The sequence below is a fragment of the Chlamydotis macqueenii genome, chromosome 21 (assembly GCF_036417535.1).
Source record: "Chlamydotis macqueenii isolate bChlMac1 chromosome 21, bChlMac1.mat, whole genome shotgun sequence".
Lineage (NCBI taxonomy): Eukaryota > Metazoa > Chordata > Aves > Otidiformes > Otididae > Chlamydotis > Chlamydotis macqueenii.
Window position 1 is genome coordinate 2,733,972 of NC_141576.1, and position 23,279 is coordinate 2,757,250.

General features: G+C 37.1%; 1 protein-coding gene across 1 annotated transcript; it reads left to right on the forward strand.

Moving 5' to 3' along the window:
- The first annotated feature begins 94 nt into the window (after nucleotides 1-94).
- On the forward strand, nucleotides 95-23,175 carry NADK (NAD kinase). Its single transcript, XM_086764753.1, has 12 exons — nucleotides 95-238; nucleotides 5,469-5,682; nucleotides 9,911-9,994; nucleotides 14,153-14,282; nucleotides 14,824-14,932; nucleotides 15,165-15,250; nucleotides 15,530-15,632; nucleotides 16,471-16,622; nucleotides 17,154-17,253; nucleotides 17,858-18,015; nucleotides 18,732-18,814; nucleotides 19,921-23,175. Exons 2-12 carry the CDS (start codon nucleotides 5,510-5,512, stop codon nucleotides 20,066-20,068), a joined length of 1,326 nt encoding a protein of 441 aa, XP_086620879.1. The 5' UTR covers nucleotides 95-238; nucleotides 5,469-5,509; the 3' UTR covers nucleotides 20,069-23,175.
- The last annotated feature ends 104 nt before the right edge of the window (nucleotides 23,176-23,279 follow it).

The following is a 23,279-nucleotide window of genomic DNA, read 5'->3' on the forward strand; positions in this document are numbered from 1 at the left end:
CGGGCCGCCCGGCGCCAGGGCGGCGCTGTGGCGCATGCGCGCTGCCCCGCCTGTGGGGCCGGGGCTGCTGGGGAGGCGGGGAGAGGACGATGGAGGCGCGCAGGGTCCGCCGGCCCCGCTCACTGCCCGGCAGCCGCCGCGCCCGCCACCACCGCCGCCACCAACACCGTCGGCCTCGGCGTGCCGGCCTCTGAAGGGGCGAAGGGCGGGCGGGACGCTCCGCCGAGCCGGAGGCGCGGTGAGTCGGGGGCGGTTGCGCTGAGGGGAGCCCACGGGGAAGCTCGGCCGGGCCGAGCGGCCTCCCGCGGCGGGGGCCGGGGTCGGGGCTGGTGCCTCTCCCCGGCGACGGGGCCGCTCGGGCTGCCGTGTCCCGGTGCCAGCGCGGGGCCCGCGTTCCCAGCAGCCGGTGCCGCGGGCAGGGCAGGGCCGGCCCGGAGGCGCTGGGATCCGGGGGAGCCGCGGGCTGACTGACTGCGGCGGGAGCCCGCCGTCGGTGCGCTGAGCGGCACGGAGCCCCGAGGCAGGAGTTTCCCGAAAAGCTGACGAGTAAAACCGCTTAATCTGGCCCGCGGTCTCCTGCTCAGACGTCAGATATGTGCGGTCCACCGCCTCGTTTGTTTGTTTTGACATCCGCCTTTCTGACTAAAGGGGTGGCGATGAGTTTTGGGTTATTGCTGCCCGTTCCCTGGTATTGTGGGTGTTGCCGAAGCGGGAGAGTTAACGAATGGACTTGTTTTCCCTGGATATTTAACACGTGATAGTCATACTGTCTAGTTTTTAGTGGAAATAACACTTGAATATGTAATCAAAACCCACGCTACTGAATTTCAACTGCTGTCAGGCTGCTAAATTTCAGTATGAATCCCCCCACCCCCCCTTCCAGGCACACGAGAGTATGAAGTTCTAAACTAAACCAAAAAGGAAAATTTGTCTACTCGATATAATTATTCCTTCTGTTTTGTGTGAGAGGAGGTTTAGTGCCTTAGGGATGGAGTGATATGCGTGTAACCTCTGTTGGAGTGCTTTCTTCAGCAAAATGTAATAATAAAAAAGCTTCTCCACAGAATTGAGTGATTAAGCAAACACAGCTACGTAGCAATGGGGCAAGGGGTACCGGTTTTGGCTATAACACTTTTTAATGCCCTAATACAAGGTTGATGATAAGGTACAAAATGAGGAGTTTTGAATGGCTGATGCAATTTGTAAGAAATCGGTAGAAGTGCTGTAGGCTTGAGGGCGTGTTAAAAGTAGTGTGAGTACTTGGTCAGGATGGACCCTGCAGTAATGCTCTAATCATGATGATTTGGGGCAATGCGTTTTGTCAGGAAAAGTTAGTTACAAAATAGCAGCGTACAAGCATGCTCATTAATAAATAAACTGCAGCCTTACACTCCTCGTGCAGCTGCTTGCATCAAAAGATCATATTACTTTGTATGCTGTTCAGTGTGATTACGCAGCGGAGAAGATGGCTTTTTAAGGTGTGAGCACACATAACTCTTGCCTGGCCACCTGGATATGGATTCCATGTGTACGGAAGCTTAGCAGAGTTGTTTCAGACTTCCTCTGTAACTAGGACTCTTGCAGTCAACCTGGAGTGCGATTCCTTAACAACAGTCAGCGTGGGGATTTTATGGTCTTGTGTCCATGTACATAAAGATGGTTTGATGAAACCTCTCTGAAGTTCTGGTTTGTGGGAGCATTCATTTGTAATGACAGAGAAGTTGAAGACGGGAAACTGCAGTGAAAGGTTGGGTATGTCCGAGATGGGACTTGACTGGCTGCTTTGTCTTACCGTCACATAAATTTGGTATTAAGTGTTAACACTTTCTCAGTTATCCTTCATTCTGTGATGCTGAACATCTAAATACTTTTAAAAACTTTTTGACACTTTTTTTTTAATAATTTGGACATGACTTAGACCGGAGCAGCCTTTTTCACTAGTTTGTTGACATGTGCTTAAAGTTTTTGGATCCAATCCTGGAAGCTGTTCAGTGATAGTTTTGTCCTTATGTCAAGTCTGCTTATTTAATAAAGGTCTTGTGAGGGAATGTTAATTAAACAGTACATGGTGTAAGCTGTAGTTAAAACATCCTGAATTGGAAAGTATTACATGGAAGGAATATCAAGTTCTTAGGCTGTATTTAGTAGGTCTGTACACCGTCTTACTTCCAGTTTTGTGCTAATCTGATTTTCTTTAGTGGCAGCGTCTGTCAGATGAAGATACTTCAAACAAAGTCACTTGGAAACACACCTTGTTTGTTGCTTGCTATATAAATTATTGTTCTCTGCACCTCTTAGTTAGAGGGGATGCTGTGGAATAGGATGTACGTGTATCAGCAGTTAAGTTACTGAGAGAACTAATTCTCCACGAACTACTTTTGCAGATGTTACATTTCCATACACTTTCTTAACTCTTATTGTAATTTTATTTTCCTAGGGCCAGATCAAGCTCTCGGTGTTTCAGTAAAAAGGAAGGAGGCGTTGATAAGCTGTGTAGTGGGAAAGCAAAGGGAAACGATGTACTATTACCTACCTGAGCTTGTCAAACTTTTGTGTGTGCCTATTTTGCAGTGCAGATTTTAAAGAAATAATTACTCATAACTCTGACTTGTGAGAGTGGACGTGTAGTGCAGATATGCATCTGTGGATACATGAGTGTCTTTGAGAAATATGCTGTGGGGATAGGTAGGAGGAGATGGGAGGCTGCTCACTGCAGATTTTCACTCTGAATACTTCTGAAATAGTTTAGCAGCAGTCCATATTGAGAGCTAACTAATGATATTGCTGAAACCAGCTATTTTGTGTAATTCCCTAGGGTAATTCTGTGAGGACAGTGTTTCTTTTGCAAATACGTGGTTTCTAAATCTGATAATAAAACACAACTGCAGTAGTTGTTGGAGTCTGCTTTTTCTCTTCCTCTAGTGTATTTTTTTTTCCTGTCTGGATTATTCTTGGGGAGCTGATCTCCTCCACTGATGAATAATTATCCCCAGCATTTTTATTTGCTAATTCTACAAAATGGAAGGTATTCACATATACTAAACATTAACTTTGACTCATTATAATAGTTTTGGTTAATATTAGGTAAGAGCATGGTACTCCAGTAAAGATATAGTCAGATCTGTAATTCCTTAAAAATCAGAAAGATGGTAAAACATGTGGAAGTCTGAGGATATAAAGCTGCTGGAGAAGCCTGTTTGGACCCTACAAAATAGATATGCCAAGCACAAGCATATTCTATTTGCCTCAATGACTTCAGGTTATAAAGAATAATCCTTAGATTTGAAAGTAAAAATTAAGTTATTAGGTTTTGGTTGGGTTTTTTTTGTGGTTTTTTTTTTTTTTTAAATCTGTTGATTGATAGTCCTTTAATAAGTGCATTACAAGTGTGAGTAGCTGCAAACAGAGGGTAAATGACATGTCTATTTTTTAATTTCCTTTATGGCTTTTCAAAAATTATTATTTTAAAATCTGTTGAATAAAGCGCTCTTTGTTAAAATATAGAACTTAATATTTTGAGTTCTTTCTGTATTTGACCAGGAAGACTGTCAACTCAGAATCCAGTTTGCATGGGGAGGGCAGGAGGGAATCCATCGGAAATGCTTGTTTAAGGCTGTCTGGAATCTCTGAAGTAAAAATGGTGGGCTAGTTTAGATTATGATTTAAAGAACAAACAATCTAAGAACTTTCCTCATGCACACATAGATACTGAAAGACCTTTTCCAGTCAGAAATACTTATTATCTCATTTTAAAGTCACTTTTTTTCTGAAACTTAGGCTTGTTTTCTGTATCTGATTCAGAAATGACTGGCCAGAGATGTATTCCTGAAGCTTGATGAGTTTATGATAAAAGGTGGTACAAATGCAAACCTATTAAAAATAACTTATGTTGAGTCAGATTTTACAGTCTATTTTACACGTGTGCTTGCATCATCAGAGTAATTATGTGCATAAATCAAGTAACTGGCATTAAATTTAGATTGAGCTTGAGGTTGTCAAAAATTTAAGCTATATTTTTCTATTTTTAGTTGTCAAAAATTATAAATGTGTTGAAATGACTATTTCCCAAGTCCTGGTTACAGGTTGTACTAAGCAATGTGTAACCAACAACTAAACATTGATATCTTTACCAGTGCAGGATCTTATAAATTATTAATGGGTGACAGTAATTGTACCCCTTTGTAGTGGTGTTCTCTTAGGGTAAGCCTAATCTGCAGTAGGAGCAAAAGTATTTTCTGATTTGATCAGGTGGTGGTTCTAATTTAGTAATGAGCCAGTGCTCGTTCTAAAATTACAACTTCATTTTAGTAATGCTTTTGTTAGCTAAAAGTTGGGATACTGTGAAATACAGTACTTGTAAAATTGTGGAGATCGTCATCCTCTGGTAACTTTACAGCCAAACATCATTCTTCTACGAGTATTTTCCAGAGCCATAGTCCATTTTAATGGTTACAATAATGTTACGGCCTGTTCTCTACAGTGGGAAGCGCCTCCAAATTGATGAAACTGTTTTAAAAAATCCGTGGATTTTTAACAAACCACCTTTTTCCCTGTGTCTCAATCAGTTGAGGAATGTATTGTTCCTCTAGACTTCATTATCTTAGATACTATTTGTTTGTAGTTTAGTGTTTATTCACACACTGAAAGTTGTTTTCTATTTATATTGTGATAAGGTTTCTTCTACTTGGTTCAAATAGTGATGAGAACTCCCATAGGGGATTTCTAGTACTTTTGAGGAAGCATGGTTATTTAAAGTTCGGGTTTGGTTTTTTTTTTTTCCTGCTGCAAAATTGCTGTCTAGCCAGCTGTTTATCTTTTATTTGTGCTCATTATTTATGGTAGTGAAATACTTCACATTTGTCCTTATTTCATGTTGTTTGTTTTGGGCCACTTCCCCAGTCTGCCACAAATTATTTCAGAACTTCAGTATCGTCCTCCAACTTGTTTTTGTCTCTTCTCTGCTTGCTATTAATCTCATTTTTCAGTTAAGGTTATCTCTATTGCATTGTTTTTTTGTCACAGTAAGGTGACAGATTTTTTTTTTCTGTGACAGAGTATTCTGGTTTTATTTGTTCAATATATGTATCATTGTTGTGGTGGAGACTTCATAGATTTTCCTGAGTCTTGATTCCTTGGCAAATATTTAAAGCTTTTCTTCCTCTTCAGTATCTAAAATAAATTTATTTTGTCCCGTGTATAACTGGGGATGAGAATCTGTGCTGGTCTTGAAACAACCTTGTATTGAGTCTCTTGTAAATTTGGGAACATATATGTTTTCATTCTGGTCTGTTTTCCTTCCAGTGTCTTCTAATTACCTTGAAGAACTTCTCAGTTGCCCACATCCTTTTGAGAAGTGTTTAACAAAGTGTGTAAACTGAGTGTTTAATAATTACTCGATTAGCTTTCCTAATACTGAGATTTTTGTTCTCTTTCCTTCCCATCCCCTTTCTTCTGGTGTTTTTCCATAGGAATTGAATTTCTGTCTCACTGAGGTTCCTTCACTTCCAGTATGGAGATGAATCGAGAAAAGTTGTGTCCCAGTAAGGCTGATGTGAGCTCAGATTCTGCTTATCACTGCTCAGCGTGTCACGATGATGAGGAGTGGAGCAATACTAGCCGGGGACGAGCTAAGTCACGAAGTTTGTCTGCTTCACCAGCCCTAGGAAGCACCAAAGAATTCCGGTATGGCTCTTGGTTCTGCCTATTGTTGCTGCCTTTAAGAAAAATGAAAAAAAATTTTTTTTAAAATTGTGATGTAGATTTTACTTTTTTCTCCTGTTTTTGTATAACCATAGTCTTGCAGCTGTGACAAGTGATAGTGAACAGAAATAAAAATAGTGTTTTGTGGTAATAAATAGGGAAGGAGATGAATAGTGAACCATACTGTTGTGGTCGATGCTGTGAAAAGAACTTGAATTCCTGAAGCAGTCACATAGGTGGTCATCTCTAAACCGACGTTCATGTCAATAGATTCTGGTTGGTTGTGAGGCCCGCCTTCTGTTTCAGTGTTTCTTGGTAGATCTTAAACTCCTTTTGTGTAGATGTTACAGCAACATTCTATATGTGCATATAGAGCTTCAGGGACACGGGACATTACTCATTTGCTTTGTATGTGCCATTAAACGCTGTCTGAAGGGAGTATGTCGGTCTGGACTCAGTAAAGTGTTTGGGTTTAGAAATGGCTATGTGAAACGTAATAGATCCTTTTTTTTTTTTTTTGAAGACAAACTGCACATAAGACTGCTATCTGTAGCGTCATGTGTTGAAATTATTTCTTAGTAAGAAAGTTACTCAAGAAAGGATGGGTATTTTTCCAGCTAGGAGACCTTCTTAAAGTATAAAAGCTTAGAAGGTTATTGCCTATGAGCAGATGAACACACACACACAAAAAAAAAAAAAAAAAATTGAGGAACCCATTGTGCCCATATACTTGACTTTCAGGGTTTGGGGGCAGATTTGAACTTCGAATGCTATGATATTTGTCATATTTCAACCTAGCTTCAGAAGTTTTAAGTACGTTCCGGAAGTAAAATACAAATGCGTCTGTACTGAGCTATGTTAATGCATAGGTTGATAGTAGCTCAGGTCACAAGAAAGAAACAGTTTTTGCTTGGTTCCAGGTCTTTAATTTGTAGGCAGAACTTCACCTCTTGCTCAACAAGGGGATTCTTAAAATGCACTTTGGAAGGTTGTTAGTCCGAAATGAAGGAAGGAAGTTAAAGGTGCCCGATAAACTAAGAGCACACCTGCAATCGAATTGGCGTGGCTGTCTAAACGGGTATCTGCAGAGTTCATAGGCTCAAAAAAAGAATTAATCAACAGTAGAGACACTTCTGCAAATTTTTACAAATGCTCTAGCAAGACCTCTAGTGCTGTGTATGAAAAACTTGCATGAGTATTTAAGTTATAGTAATGTGAGTCAGCACAAAGTAAGTTTGTGTTTGCAGATGTTTCCCAGCAGTGAGAAACGCCCATTTTTTCTTTGAGCCAAATTTCTAATCTAGTTGCAAGGTTCTTTATCACGTCAACAACTTGGACAGAACTTCTGATTTGTGATCTTTGGACCCATTGTAAATACTGAAGAGCATGCTGTGGTAGCAGTGTGACTTGATCTTGTGGGAGGCGTAGCAGAACTTTACCTTACTTACTTTGTGACCTCTATAAAAGCACGGACAGAATCATGGAGGAGTTTCTCCAGAGAAGACGTTCTCGTCCAGAGTTACTGCTTTGCTGGTAGGAATGCTCTTGCAAGGCACAGCATATATGGGTGAGGCTGAAGATCACAGGGGGAAGCTTTGTGGTGAAGGCAGGCATAAGAGGAGTCTTTATCTGAAGAGACGAAAAGGTTAGGAAAATACTTGCTTTGCATATGTCGTTCAGAAATTCAGTGTACTTCAGTGTTTTTGGAAAATGTTCACAAAGGGCTGTGCTCTGACTGTTCTGTTCTAGCTACTATGTTGTGTGTCATAATCCATACATAAGATTTTACATTAAAAACGTGCTGTAAAACTGGTGGTTTTTGCCTTCTCCACTTAAATCTTTAAGAATGTAGACTTCAGTCAGCCTGTGTAAAAGACAATGTGGTCTAAATTTTTGTGTATTATTATCTTAAAACTAAATAACCATTTTTTCTTTTTTAAACTAGAAGTGGTCTTTGTAGACCCTACCCATTGTGGGTTTGAATTAAGGTTATTGTTAGAGATTTTATTTTATTTTATTTAATATGCTCTGCATTCATTCACTGGGTGTCTTAAATTTAGTGCAAAATTGTCCCAAGGCATTTTGCAGAATGTCAGAAAGTGATCTCAGGTTTGCGGTGTAGTACTCAGATTGAAGTAGTTCCTATCTGCTTTGAGCTGATAAATATATTTTCCTAAAAGATTTGTAATGAGCATTGCTGCTCATTCTTAGGAAAGACAGTCTCACTACAAACAACTTTAAAGGTTCATGTAAAGGTTTTAAGGTTCATTTTACCTTCTATTGGTTGAATAGTGCATAGATTGAGTGCTACTAAAACCAATTAAATCTCAACCAAAACGTATACAATTAATAATTAGAGTGCACAGAGAAAATTTTGTTTGAATGTCATGAAGGTCAGATGTGGATATTTAATCCCTTTCGTAGGGACAGAGTTTAGCCAATTCCTGGGAGTGGCATGGAATAATAACTTGTGTTGAAAGAAGGCGAAAAAGTCAGTTATTTGGGAGAAGCTTGAGTGGAGCAGGACGTGGGAGGTGATGTTGTGGCAGGGTGTTATTTAACTATCCCGATTTCAAGTGTAATTGTTCACAAGTGGATAGAGACTTACCATTCCTTTATACATATTGCTACGTGTGTTAATCTCTAACTATGCCAGTCCTTGCTCATTTTTCTGTTTTAATATAATTAAGGTAAACTTTATGAAACACTTAGTAACAATCTTATCTGACTGGATTAGTCGTGCCTGGACTTGTAAATGGAGAAAAAATTATTTGAAAAACAAATATAACTTCTGTATGTGAGATGTAGGAAATTAAGTACTAATTTTTTTTTTTTAATTGGAATTCAGATCTTACACACATGTATTTTGAGACATGGAACCAAATAAGATGTTGTTGTTGTTGTTCCTTAATTGTATCTTTTTAACCTGGCATCTAGTTTTGATTTTAATTAGATTTCTGAGAGTTTTTTAGAACTAAGAGTGAGTTACCAGGCTGGTCTGAGCTACTTCATAATACACACAATAAAAGGCAGTGCAGCAATGATTTGTTACTGCTGAGCAATGTGTTAGTTACCAGTTCCTGCATTAACTGAATTAAGCACAGGAAAGGCATATTTCCCCTCTTTTTTAATGGAATAATGCTAATAACATTTCCATGATGTTTCAACAGTTACATGACTTGAGTAAGTTTTACTCCCATTTACAGATTTGCTGAAGGAGGTGGGAGGGCAGTAAGGCAGAACAGTTCTGACTTGCTCCAGATAATCTCATCCTAGAGCTAGGAAGAATCCTGGCTCTAGATAAATACATGGAAATAATTTAGCATTTTTTTCTACCTATTCAAAACTAAGGCCTGGTAGTGGAAATTATGGTATAATTTCCATGTACCTTAGAACTGAAAGATTTGCATTTTATTAGTTTATTAAGTGCAAAGATTTTTGAGACACCATTACTGTGACTTGACAATGGCAAAAATCTCCTTGGTGTCGGAGATTTCATTGTAAATGCTTGTCAAGACTTACACCGGGAAGCCTAATTTATATACATTGCTGTACCTTATTGAGACGAAGAGCACTCATTAAGCTATTTAATGTGTATTTATACCAGATTTAATCATTCTGCATGTCCTGTTCTGAAATTGTGTGATCTTAGATAAGATGTAGTGCTTCAAGAAATACAGAAAAGAAAGTTTCATGGTTATTGCATCTGCAGCAGCGAAGCTGATGTCACTTAGGGACTGATGCTGCTCTTTTGATCAGCTAGTGTTATTACACAGATATTTTGAAGTTCTTTTGAGTGTTGACACAAGTCTCTCATTTGATAATTTTTCAATGTTATTAAATAACTTTCTACAAAATCCGAAATGTTCGGTCAACTGCCCCTCAAGTACCCAGTTGAGCACTGGAAGTGTTAAATACTTGTTTATGCTATCATGTTGACTGTTACTTAGGATTACAACAAACTGAGGAATTGAAAAATGTGTCATTTAGTTATTTAAATTCCTTCTTACTCTAGCTTAAAAAAAAAAGGTTTTTTTAATATGTAAGAATTACACAGCTAATTCTGAAACAGGAATTGTCTGTGCTTTGTTCCTTAAACATAGTATTTTTCCTTTTCACAGTAGTGAGACCTTGAAAATTGATTCATTTGGGATGTCATCATGTTTCTTTTTACTTATTGTTTATTTTGTTTTTATATATATGTATTTAGGAGAACACGCTCCTTGCATGGACCATGCCCAGTGACCACATTTGGACCAAAGGCCTGTATGCTGCAGAATCCTAAAACGATTATGTAAGTACTCATCAAATGAATGGTATTGTGCTTATTTTATGTGAAAGAATAAAGTTTATTTTTCCAGTGTTCACCCCTAATCAGTATTGTTTGAATTTTGCCTGATGTTTAGAGGTTTCCGTGTTGCTTTATGGCTAGCTCGGGGTCTGCATTGCCGAAGTTGGCCTGCTATTTTCATCACACACTGACTATTTAAGAAGTCAGTCTGAGAGGAGAATGGATAGCACTGCTGAATGGTTTTCTCAAGTAGAACCCCTTTAGATGTGTATTTGCTTGATCTGCATGTTGAAAAGTACAGTATGGGTTTGAATGTCTTTGGTTTTTTTTTTCTCCCAAGGGATGATAAGACATATTCAGTATTTCTCTGTATGAATTTGCCAGTTGGAATACTTCCTGCAGAGTAACAGATACAAAAATAAATTATTTTTACTGGTTTTACGTTACTAATTCATGTGGTGTTCTTAGGCCCACTGTCTGCTACCTAAACTGGTTGGAGTCTTCTCACAGCTCCATGTATCTTTTTTGGGAAAAAAAAAATAACCATTTCATATTAAAATACAGCAGGGCATGTGAATAGTGTTAAGTACTGAAGTTTTTTTTAGACATGTTTTGCATAAGCTTCAATCCATAGTTTGATGTCAACAATGGCAGCTACAATAAACACTTTCCAACATAATTGGCAGTAAACTTGCTACGTGTATTAAACAGCCTTGTAGCAATCTAATTATGGTACGGAAAAGCGTTTTGTTTATTCCATCAACTTGAAATATGTGAAGAGCAGTGTTTCTGAATGATAGAACAACACAAATTTTTACGGACAGCACAAGGAAAGGAGGAGAAATTGTTCTGTGTGCTGTGAAATCTGAGGAAAGCCTTCTTCCTCTCTTGGTATTATGTGTTTGAGTTAGTAGTCTGAATTTTTGTAGTCTGAATTTTTAGTAGTCTGAATTTTTGTATTTGATCTATGGCACTTTCAGTGTATGAATATTGTTAAGGCAAGTTTGCTTTTAGACTCTGATAAATTTGATGTGAAAATAAAGGTTGGCTTCTGCTTAGCAGGCATATAAACATTTTAATTTTGTAGGTGGAGTGGTATAAAAGTGTTGCTTTTTACACCGTGTGTTATATACATAATAAATGATGTCTTGTCTTGGTCAGATGAGGAGTGTCTGAGTTCTACAGATCAACGAGATTAGTGGTCCCTATTTTTGTCCCTTTAAAAAGTTTTATTTATTTCATAGTTCTTTCAGTTAAGGTATTTGAAGTAAGTATTTATTTGCCTAAATCTTTACCTAAATTCCTCAAAACAGGTTGGTGGTATCCTGACTTTTCCTATGAAGGTGTGGCAAAAATCTTGTGGTGTACAGTAGCTCTTAGCTTCCTGATTCTTTCTGTCTGTTCTAAAGTTGATGGCTTGGAGTGCTACAGTTCATCTGAAAACCCTGCTTGTGTTTTATGTTTACCCACCTGGCTCCTCCCCGTGGGCTGGGCCAGATGGTACAATGTAATGATAGTGTCAAGATCAGTTGAGTGCAGAGCCTGCAGGCAGTAGGAAACTTACGTAAGGTGGCCAGGTGAATTGAATGACTTCAGTGAAAAAAGAATTAGGTGCTTGTGTTGTTGCGGAGAGGGGAGGTCAGATACCTGTTTTTAAACTCTTCCTTGAAATTGGATTTTTCTTATGAAGTCTTGCTTCTGAAGATCTGTAATAAACCTTTTGTACAGGATTTTTTAAGAAAGCCTCACAACATTTTATTGAGAGTGATTGAAATACTTAACTGGGAAAAAAATTTTCAGAGAAAATTGTTTTCTTTAAAGATAGCAGTTTATTAATAAGTGATAAAAACCTTGGGCTTTTTATTTTTTGCCTGACTCCTGGAAAGAAAGATGAAGATCTTAAAGCATGTTATGAATAATCTTTCATTTAGTAGAACTACGTGGAGTTGGTGAGTACAGTTGAAATAGGCAGACTGTCTTTCTTTGAATTAAGTCTATATTAGTTCTTAGTTTTTTAAGTGAAAAGCAGTGCTGCAATCTTTATTTCTTTGCTAGCTTTAGAAGGTAGCCTAATAACCTTGTAATGGTTTTGGGAGTGGCTTTGCTGTGTGATTTTTTTTTTTTTCTTTTTTTTTTTTTTTTTTAACAGTATTGACATTTGAGGGATTTAATTTTATGGAATAAACTTCAGTGTTGAAAATGCTTCCTTAGTCACCATTTGTATTGGAAATACTGTCTAGAACTTCAGCTTCAGTTCCTTTGCAACTGTTTGGCGGCAATAAACACATTGATGCAACCCTTCCTTTTATTTTATTTTCATTTTAGCTATTAGTTGATCAGTCAAGTCAGAGGAAACCTTCCAAATTCATGGTAATCTCAGATTCATGGCAATGTTTGAGACTGAGTACGGTATCTTCAAAACACCCTTGCACTGAGCTAGGGGACTGGACTAGACTATCATCAGAGGTGCCTTCCAACCTCCTCTGTTCTATGATTCCTTAACTGTAAAACACAATGAATTGAAACATAACGTGATGTTAAAAGCCTGTATGTGATACTGAGTGTAGCTGCGTATTTGTGGTGTTTGTGTTACGTAATAATATTTAGAGAGAGATATGGAGAGATAGTAAACGATATTGGTATTAGACTACTTCATTAATCTGATGTTTCTGCAGTATTTATATGTACAGTATAGGCATTTTGGAAAGTAAAGCGAACAGCTTATTCCACCTCCAGCATCATCATCTATTTTATTTTAACCCTTGAAGTGCTAAATCCAAATCTCTTTGTAAATTTGGCTTGTTCAGCGTTTGTACTAATCTGCTTTGCTGTATGGATTATATCTGCACCATATGGAAAAGGATGGGGTTCTTGTCATATGTGAAATACAACTGTGAAATCGAGTAGCTTAGAAGGAGATGTAAAAGGAGGAGGAAAATACAGCTGGGTATTCCTAAATCAACTAAATGTGTTGTAGAGCAACGTGAGGGTTCTGTTACTGAACTCTTGAAAGCTGCAAAATTATTTCTGTACGAATATTTAGTTCTTGGGGTTCTCAAGTCTTCGAATGCTGTCAACTATAGGCAGACAGTAGTTTTAAAATACTTTCTAAAGTTGTTTTGTGGTTGTTTTTTTTTTTTTAATTTAAAGTAGTAGTTGTGATACTTTAAACAGATAAACTTGTTTTGGGATCAACATGAAAAGAAGATTACTATGTAGATTAGAGTTTTAAAGAAATTTTGCAGAGAAGCTATGTATACTTACATATCTGTAATGTTTGCCTGGAATAAAAGTGTACAGGCGTCTTTTCCTGTTTCAGCTCTTTATGGCTTTATGATTTGAAGTATGAGAGTTGCAAGTGCAGACTTCCCAGAATAGAATTTATGTACTGTAGTTTGTTCATATTTGTTAAGACTTATCTTGAAGATTTAGTACAGGAGCATGTGAATCTTAATTCTTTGCCCTTCTCTTCTGATAGTGTTGTTTAGTATTAGTAGAAAAACTGTAGAATTTGTATCTGCGCCTACAGGCTTCAAACTATATTGAGAAAATGGTGACTTTTACTGGTATTGGTGAAAAAGTGCTGAAGGAAACATTGCTAAAAAGAAAAAAAAAAGAATATTTGGGTTTGAACTACTGCACTATTTTAAAAATTTACATTAAGCTGTTTGAAGTACAGTCTTGGATGGGGAAAAAAGTCTTACACTGTAGCTTTTTTTGATTCTGTAATTGGATGTTTCTCCTTATTTTGAGTCAGCTTAAGAGGAGAGAGCACTCAAACAAAAGGAAGGCAGGCATTATGGCTGGAAGCATCAGGGAAGATGTCAGTTAGTTCAATAGCTTGATCCAAGAGCTTGTAATGCTTCTGTTCAAGTCCCTGTTTGCACATGTTGTTAGCATGGTAGCAGTTACAAGAATGGACACCTTAATGTTGTGTTAGCAGCTTAACGTAGCAGAGCGTTGATCGGTTTCATGGTGGGGAAAACAATCATGACACTACAAACTATTGCATCCTTCTTTCTGTTGTCTGAGATTGCATGCAGTTACACTTAAGGATATGTTCTTAACAGACCAGAATGTTGTCAAGACAAGATGTAACAAGATGTAGAAGTATTGTCTTTTTTTTTTTTTGTCTTTTTTTTTTTTTCCTCTATTCTCTAGGCACATTCAGGATCCAGCAAGCCAGCGGTTGACATGGAACAAACCTCCCAAGAGCGTCCTTGTTATTAAAAAGATACGTGATGCCAGTCTACTGCAGCCTTTTAAAGAGCTTTGTGTGTATCTTACTGAGGTAATGAAATGTAAATTCCATTTTTGACTATAATTAAAAATTTTACATTTAAAGTGTTCTCAATTACTGATTCTGTTGAATGTGGAATGTGCAGAGTTACATAGAGGAAACAAATCCTTACACCTAATGCCACTGGAAGTAGTAAAACTTCAGAGCTTAAAGTCAGTACTTAAGTGCTTTAAGTACAGAGCTTTAAAGGAAAAAAAAAAAAAGTAAAAACTTTCCTTTATTCCATTTGCAGTTCTAAATTACAGGGAATGGAATATAAAAAGCTTAATCTTTTAAGCCTTGAGCAAACATAGCAACGTTACTATATCGTCTAATCTATATTCCAGATTTTAGTTTAGTTTATCAGATGGTCTGTGCCTACTACAAAGTTCTCATTAGAGCTAGACCACACATTAAAAACCCCAAAACCAACAGATACAGACTACTTCTGTAAAATATTATTTATATGTTTTAAACTAATGCAAATTGTGGGAGAGTCAAATATTTTGTCATTTTCAGAGGTTATTAACAAGTCTATCTTACCTTTCTTAAGGAGAACAATATGATAGTGTATGTAGAAAAAAAAGTATTGGAAGACCCTGCTATAGCTAATGATGACAACTTTGGACCAGTGAAGAAGAAATTTTGCACCTTCAGAGAAGGTATGGTAATGATTTCTTGAAAGTAAAGTTGGAGTATATTGCTTTTTTGTCTTGGTATTTCCTTGGGTTAAGTTTGTTAAATAATGTGTCTTTTGCAAACAGCTGTTGTTACGTCTTAGTTGTATTTTTTAATCTTTGTGAGTGAATGTTGACATGCTGCACTTAGTTTATTTTGGGAAATTAAGACTTGATGAAACTTAATTCAAAACTTGTATTCCAATGTTCCTTCTAGATTATGATGATATCTCCAATCAGATAGACTTTATCATATGCCTGGGAGGAGATGGGACCTTACTTTACGCTTCTTCGCTTTTCCAGGTTGGTTTTTATGGGAAATAGACTTAAAGACCTCTTTTCTTTTTAAAGTATTTGAAGGTTGTTTTGTCTCCTTTGTTACCAAGTTCAGCATTTGTCCTTTGCTGTTCATTCCTTTTTTATCAAGCCTGTTTTACCCTATACCTTCTGAAAATAATATAGTGTGTTGTTTTTATTATGCACAGTTGAAGTTACATCAATAGTCAAAATATTTACAGGAAATTAGTTAAAGTATGAACTGCTTTTAATCAGTAGCTTTTAAATTCTTTTCTTTATTGATAGGGTAGTGTACCTCCAGTTATGGCTTTTCATCTGGGATCCCTTGGATTTCTTACTCCATTTAATTTTGAGAATTTTCAGTCCCAAGTCACTCAGGTTATAGAAGGTAAATTTAAGGGGACAAGGTGTGGTGTTTCTTTTTGTTACGTTTTCTGTAGCTTTTTCCAAAACTAGTAAACTTTCTTAACCAACTCATTTAGGTTGTCCCGTAAGATTCTGTCACAAGACAGGATATACTAAACTGACTAAAGTATTGTATTGCGTTGGCCCATTCAGTGCTGCTTTCTGTACTATTCTGTAAAGGAAAATGGCAAAGAAATAACTTTGTCCTGTGTGGAATAAACAAGTAGAAGATGATGCAGAACTTATGTTAGATGACAGCTAGACATACAAATAGAGCGTAGCTCTGAAGTCTGTGGGAGTCTGTTTCTTTAAGCAGTGCAGTGCTTAAATACTGAGAATTCAGACAAATAAAATATTTGAGGAAAGAAATACTTTGTTTCTTCAATATGAGGTTGAGTTGCATCCAAAGTAGATTCCTGAAAAGATCTATAAAATTCTCACATTGCTAGAATATTGTCTTTTAATAGATGTTTCTAATGCACTGATTTTTTTTAAGCTTAGCTTTTGTCTTAGTGAAGATCCAGTGAGCCTAACGAGATTCCAATCTTGAACATATCTATATAAAACTTAAATTTTATGTTTACATGAGGAAGGGGAGGAAGGACTGGCTTCAAATTTGACTTTAATTTTGCTCATTACTACTAAAAATTAGTTTTGAGCTTTAACCAAGTTTAGACAATTATCTTGTAAATGAAATTGGGAGCTTTGAAAGCACAGGGAATAGACGGATGGCGTTTCATACAGTTTGCTAGTCATTAGAGGTTTTATTTACTATACTAGTGTATCGTTTTTGTGTGCTTTCTCCTGTATTTCACTTCTAGGCAATGCAGCACTCGTTCTACGAAGCAGACTGAAAGTGAAAGTAGTAAAAGAGCACAGAGAGAAAATGACTGTACAAAATGGCATAGAAGAAAATGGAGTAGTGTCTACAAATATAGAGAAAGAAGTGGGCAAGCAAATTATGCAATATCAGGTCAGAGGGCAAAATAAGCAAAAGAACTAATATGCTGTTTGTAAATTGCTTTGTACTTGTTTTATTATGACTTTCTCCTTTTCATTAGTTTACTTACATTGGCCTGGTAGCGTGGGTCAGATCCACAGTGTTCTGTGTATTTAGTGCACAATATGTGCACTAAATAATGAGGAAATGGTGCGCATCATTCCTTTCTGCAGTTGTAAGTGCTAGTATTGTACTTTCCTGTAGTAATATTTTCCGTGTATTTTGAAAACAACGTAGTAGTTCTAAAATGAGTTATCCCAAATATTTTTATAAGTGAGAAGAAAAACCCTGCACATTGTTAGTAATCAGCTTCTGGAAATAATTCTTAATGTGTAAAAACTTCAGCTGGCATTTCATAAGTCAGAAGTGTAAAGAGAGGCTCTTTTGGCAGGTTCTAAATCAGCATGATGTTTTCAAGCTTCTGGAAAGCATGTTTTAGGTCGTCATTTGTTACTTTGCCAAGTCAGCAGTAATGGACTGGTGTAACATTTTATGTCGTGGCAGGTCCTGAATGAAGTTGTAGTGGATCGTGGTCCTTCTTCTTACCTTTCCAATGTAGATGTCTTTCTAGATGGACACCTGATAACAACAGTGCAAGGAGATGGTGAGTCTGCTTATTAGTTGTGTAGACTGTTGCTATTTTGCCGGAGGATTTTCTCACATGGAAACAAAATCTTGAGCTTCAGTTCACTGGTGACAGAAAATGTTAGCATGCAAATAATAGGTACGTTTATTCATTGGTAGCTAACGCATTCCACAACAAAGCATTAAAGTGTTGTCAGCTTTGTTTATGGACTTGTGAAGGCAAGTGTCAGTTTCTTTGGATATAGTATGTTAGGGCTAAGGGCAAGAAATAGCTCAGAAAAAAAATTTGCTTGGATATCTGGAATATGCTGAAGGCCTAAATCTCAACTCATTAAGTTCGTCTTTAAAGCTCTTATCCTTAAAAAATTAATATCACTGTTACCAAGTTGTGTAACCTGAGATCTAGAAGTTTGTGCAACTTATATGAAGCCATAGAACAAATGTGGTATGCCAGGATTAGAAGAGTTTCTGACTTCTTGTGTATTAAATTGCAATTCTCCTGTGAGATACAAGTTGATACATTCTCTGCTTCATTTTCATAACAGTGCTACTTCTTAGTAGCGTTACAATCAATGCTTTATTTTGGAAGACTAACGTAAGTGAAATTCTTGCTTCTTTCACAGGAGTCATTGTGTCCACGCCGACTGGTAGCACTGCATACGCAGCTGCAGCAGGAGCTTCTATGATTCATCCAAACGTTCCTGCAATAATGATCACCCCAATCTGTCCTCACTCATTGTCTTTCAGACCTATTGTTGTTCCTGCTGGAGTGGAACTCAAGGTTAGCTTCTGTTGTGTTCTTTCTCTTTCCAAGGTCAAAACTTTTGTAATAACCATGTGAACCTGACCAAAGCAGAAGAGGTTAAGAAATGCTGTGTGTCTCCTGCGTTCTTGCATTTGTAGGAGGACCAGATTGAGTCTGGTTGAAGAATGCATCTTTGTTTAAAATAATATGCCCACTAGTGGAATACTTTACACTGCTTCCTACTGGATTGTAGTTGTGTAACATTCTGCAAAATGGGAATACATATATTTGCATTACAACTAATAAAATTTTACATTATTTTTGCTTAAGTACATGTAAATCAGCGGTATTTAAGGGAATTAAAAATTCTTTCATGGCTAAAACAACAGATATTGCAGATTTTGAGTATATTGGTAGAGTTATCTGCAATCCCTAATTATTTTTTTGCTCATGCTATCTTGCAGAAAAAAAGGACTTTCAGGTTTATGACCTTTTACTTACAAATAGGGGGTTTATTGCGTGTAGGGGAAAAAAAAAAATATATATATATACACCAAGCATGAAATGAAAGTTTAGAACTTGTATGGTACGTTACTGCACTGTTATTATGGACAGATTACGAATTTCAGTGCAACTCTAAAGTTGCAAAGAGTTAATTCTGTAATCAGAGGGAGGATGGAGGTGGTGTTTGTTCCTTGCTCTTGAAAAATATACGTTCTGGACCTGAAGTTTAGTTCTTTTGTCTTTTTCAGATTATGCTCTCTCCAGATGCCAGGAATACAGCGTGGGTTTCATTTGATGGAAGGAAGAGGCAGGAAATATGCCATGGAGACAGGTCAAGCCTTTTTTTGTTTGTAGCATCTCTCTATAAGTATAGAAAATACTGATTCATGCACTTCACTCATTCTCTAACATCTGCTAAAAGTGTTCTGCAGTGCAGAAACAAGGTTTAATAACCTCTAACACTTACTACAGCACAAGCTGCGCTATAAGGATTTAATTTCTAACTTGAGTTTTTTACATCTTCCTATGAAAGCAAGTGAAATGTTAAGATAAAAGCATGTAAACATTGCATGCTTGGCAAGGAAGATGGACACGTCTTTAGAAAATTCTGTAGTTTTAACTTAAATCTTAAGAGTTTGAGATGATGCAAACCAACAGGAGTCGCGTGTAGGCAGTGGCTCTGAATAATGCCACGTGGTTTAAGCTGTGTTAACTTAGTGAATGCTGGTGGTCACTTGAGATGCTATTGCCTTGAGTGAGCAGAATGGAATGTGGGAAGTATCTTCAGTTCTTATGTGCAAAATGTGGTGTCTTATCCTAATGGGAGATTATTTAAGGCAACTGTGTGATGTGTGACTGGTAGACTTGCTATTCAGGATGACTTCCTTTTTCTCTTGGTCCATACAAGTTCCCAGGAAGGAAAACGTATAGCTGGCATGATGCTCCATCTTGAACTGTTTCTATTTCCTCTGAGGTTGAAAGTTCTATAGAGTAGATCAGGAAACTAGTAAGGATTTAAACGTGAGATTTTGCCCTGTGTTAGGTGCTAGACCTCTTAGTGCTGTTGCTTATAGTTAAAACTTGAAACTTAAAGGCAAAGGTGGTGACTTACCTTTTCCTTTGTCCCTGTGTTGCTGATGTGAAGACCAGCAAAAGACTGCAGGATGTCATGGAATGGGTTCAATATTCTCACTGTGTCAAAGGATGCGGTCCCCCATGCATCTCTTAACAATTTTAAGCCCTGTGTTCACCCTGTTTAGATGAGCCTGCAGACTTGGTTAGTGCTTGATTATGAAAACTCTGTTTTACCGAATTGGCTGAACATAGCTCTGTGTTAGCTAGAGAGCAGAAGTTGGGTTTTTTTGTTTTGGTTTTGGTTTTTTTTTAAGTTGTTATTCACTGCCCTTGACTGACTGGGGTATTCCTGTGTTGTTGCAGTATTAGCATCACTACCTCTTGCTATCCCCTTCCTTCGATCTGTTTCCGAGATCCTGTGAGCGACTGGTTTGAAAGCTTGGCTGAGTGTTTACACTGGAATGTTCGGAAGAAGCAAAATAACTTTGCTGTTGAAGAAGAAGAATTTTGAGTGTCTACATCTAACAAGACTCATGGGAATGGAAAGTGGCAGTATCCCTTCTGTATGCTTGGGTTTTTAAGTTCTTGGCTAACAATTGTGGTCACCATCTGAGACACACAGTGATTATAGCTTATATCTGTCTGATCTGCTGATGGCTGGAAATTACTGTGCTACTTCGTGTCCACCAAGAGTAGGAATGGAAGAAATTAGGCTCTGATTGTTGTAATCCAATTGGAATTTCCTTTAAATGAGCAATCTGAAAATGGATTATTTCTGATTGGTGTTGACAGCTACATCTGTAGATTTGATTGTAACCTGTAACTTACCAGTAACGTGGTAGGCTGAATGTAGATACATAATAGAAAAGTGGCATTAAAATAGTCTGTTTAATTTGGTATATTTGTAATTCCATTTAAGACTGCTATGCATATAAAGACTCTAAGAAATTTTCTTTGGAAAAAAGAAAAAACCTAAACCTCTTCTTTGTTAACTGAAATATGTCTTGCACAGAACGGCTCCCCATCAAGACAGCGCTTAAAATACTTTCTCCTTGTGAATGTGACACTGTGAAGAAACACCTGGGAAGAATGTTTTTTATGAATAGATGGAACTAGTAAAGAAAGGTGTATATATATATTTAAATATATATATATCTTATGCCCATTCGAGCAGTGTTTGACCCTCGCTGTCATCACTGTGCAAGTATCCGCAAAGAGCATAGACAAGCATTAGCATGGGCTTGGTTGGTTGTGACAGTGATCTCCGTTTTTATAGCTGAGCTGGTTTGTAGCTCTGCAGTTCCTGTTGGTGAGAATCATCAATGTGATTTTTTTTTCTTATTATTTTTGTTTGATTCTCTGGAATAAACGGTAGATTAGAGACTAGAATGTGGGGAAAAAAAAATTCCCCAAGTGTTCAGGAGGAATCTGGACTTCAATTACTACTATATTATCTAGTTCCACTATTGTCTTGAAGAAAAAGAATATCCTATACTAGTCCCTGAATGCACTCCCCTTCCACAGATACCTTCCAGTTCTTGGTGCTGGTAGTACAGAAAGGGATACTGCAATGGTAGGCTGATAAACGAGCGGACACATTCCCAGTAGAGTAGCAATGGTGCCTTCAGCACACTCAAGATATTCTAAGTCTCGTATTTTCTTTTTTAAGATGCTTTCAAATGTTTCTAACTTCTCTATGTACATATTTTATTGTATGTGCTTTTATGAAAGAAAAACAAAAACCAACGCAAAAATAGTTGGGAAAAAGGGTTTGTACTGTACTTTAACTGAAAAATATCAAACCCAAGAATAATGTTTACATTTATGTTCTCTGTGGTGCAGTCTCATGATCATACTATCCAAACTTCAGCATTTTCAAAGTCTCGCTGCATTGGTCATTAAAGGAATGGACATTATCTGTTAAATTTAAGCCTATGGCATAATACTGTGGAGGAATCAATGTACTGATTAAGGTGGGATTTCCTTGAAAGTGGAGTGAGAAGCTCTGTTGGACTTTTCACTGTTGTCTGATGTTGTTTGTGTGGTCCAAAGTGATAATGGGAAATGTATCAATTTCTGAGCTCTGCCTAACTTGCTGGTTTAAATAATGTCTCTTCCATTTTGGATGCTGCCCAAGTTTGTCTAATTTTATTAAATCCAGGTGAGAGCACTTTTCCGTAAGAGATGCAAACTGTTGGTTAATGATACAAATCACAATGAAAATGCGTTAATATAAATTAATACTTGGTTTGTAAATTTTGTAAAATAGAATACTGATTTGGTCTAAACAGACAAACTTTGAGATATCTGGAGAATATCCAGATAGTTTTTGGGATTTATCTTTCACTTGAATCTGCAGTAATTGTTTTATCACTGTTTTGAAGCTGCTTACGGGTTTCCTAGGTGGAGTATTCAGTTATTAAATAACTGTTTACTTTTTGAACTGTAGAAGTGTCAGACTTTTTGCTTTGAAACTATTTTATTTAAACATGCAATAATTGAGAAAAGGAACAGGGTATAGTGGCTATATAAATGTGTTGTTAAGTGAAGAACAAGCAGAATACTAGGCATGCTACGAAGTGGAAATCATTTTGCAGACGTGAGGTGAAATGATTAATGAGCCTTATCTAGTATTTTTTTAAAGATAAAACTATATTCAGCACTTTTTATTTATGCTTTTTATAATAGTAAATCTATTATTGACTAAATTGTTGAACTTTAATTTTCAGAGTGCATAGTTCATGAAATCTATAATCAAAACCTAGCTAATTTCTCTAGCTTAGATCTAGATTACGAGTTGTCTTTAAATTTATCACGTACTGCAGCTGCATTACTGGCTTTGAGGCTTCTGCAGTTTTGCTTGTACAACTACTCCTGCTTGATAGCAATCTTACTTGGATCACTGACAGCCAAGTAGAGAACTACAATAACTAACTAAAGGAAAATAAGTCACATGATGACTTTAGGCTTTGCTTTTTCTTCAAAAAGCTGCGTTGATTATAATTGTATGAGCTGCTTTATATCAAAACACAGCCCAAATTGTGTTAATACATTACAAATTTATCTAACTGTACAAAGTTCCTTTTCAAGGCCTTTCATCCGCAAACCAGCAATTCACAAGCAGGCTAGTGAAGTTTAAACAGCACTCAAGTTTTGCATATTTAACTGCTTAAAGTGTGAGTAACTTCTGTTCAAGCTACAGCTGAACCAGAAAAAAAAAGTGTAATGCAGACTTGGTTATATTGGCAATAAAAACTCATTTTGCTGATGTAGCTTACTCGAAGTAACTTGTTTAAACTGTACTAGTAAAATATGGGTTTGCTGATTAAGAGTAGTGTTTCTAATATTAAGGGTTTGTAAATGTCATTGTACCTACAAATCCTTTCAAGTCTACAAAGGGCCAAAATGGAAGCTTGGAAATTTTTTTTTTTTAAAGTTATTCTCTAGTAGAGAGTTTAAGAAGTTATTGACTGATGTAGAATGGAATAAAGCAGTGTACTGAATTTTTAAAAGAGGAAAAATTCTGTTACATATTGTTAATGCTTTGAAAACTTGTTTTAAATATTGTTGAAAACAAATATTTTTCAATCCTTTCAATAAAATCTTTTTGTAAAGTTGGATTTGCAAAGCAGCATTTTGACTGTTGAGAATATAAAATTAGGTGTACACAATTACTTGCTTGGAGGGCAAATGCCCAGTGTGGGGTTTTGATGCATTGTCTT

Excerpts from the sequence above, each read along its gene's own strand:
- NADK (XM_086764753.1), top strand. The coding sequence starts at position 5,510 with ATGGAGATGAATCGAGAAAAGTTGTGTCCCAGTAAGGCTGATGTGAGC. Across the intron at positions 15,251-15,529 it reads ACGCTTCTTCGCTTTTCCAG|GGTAGTGTACCTCCAGTTAT; the intron begins GTTGGTTTTTAT and ends CTTTATTGATAG. Across the intron at positions 18,815-19,920 it reads GAAATATGCCATGGAGACAG|TATTAGCATCACTACCTCTT; the intron begins GTCAAGCCTTTT and ends GTGTTGTTGCAG.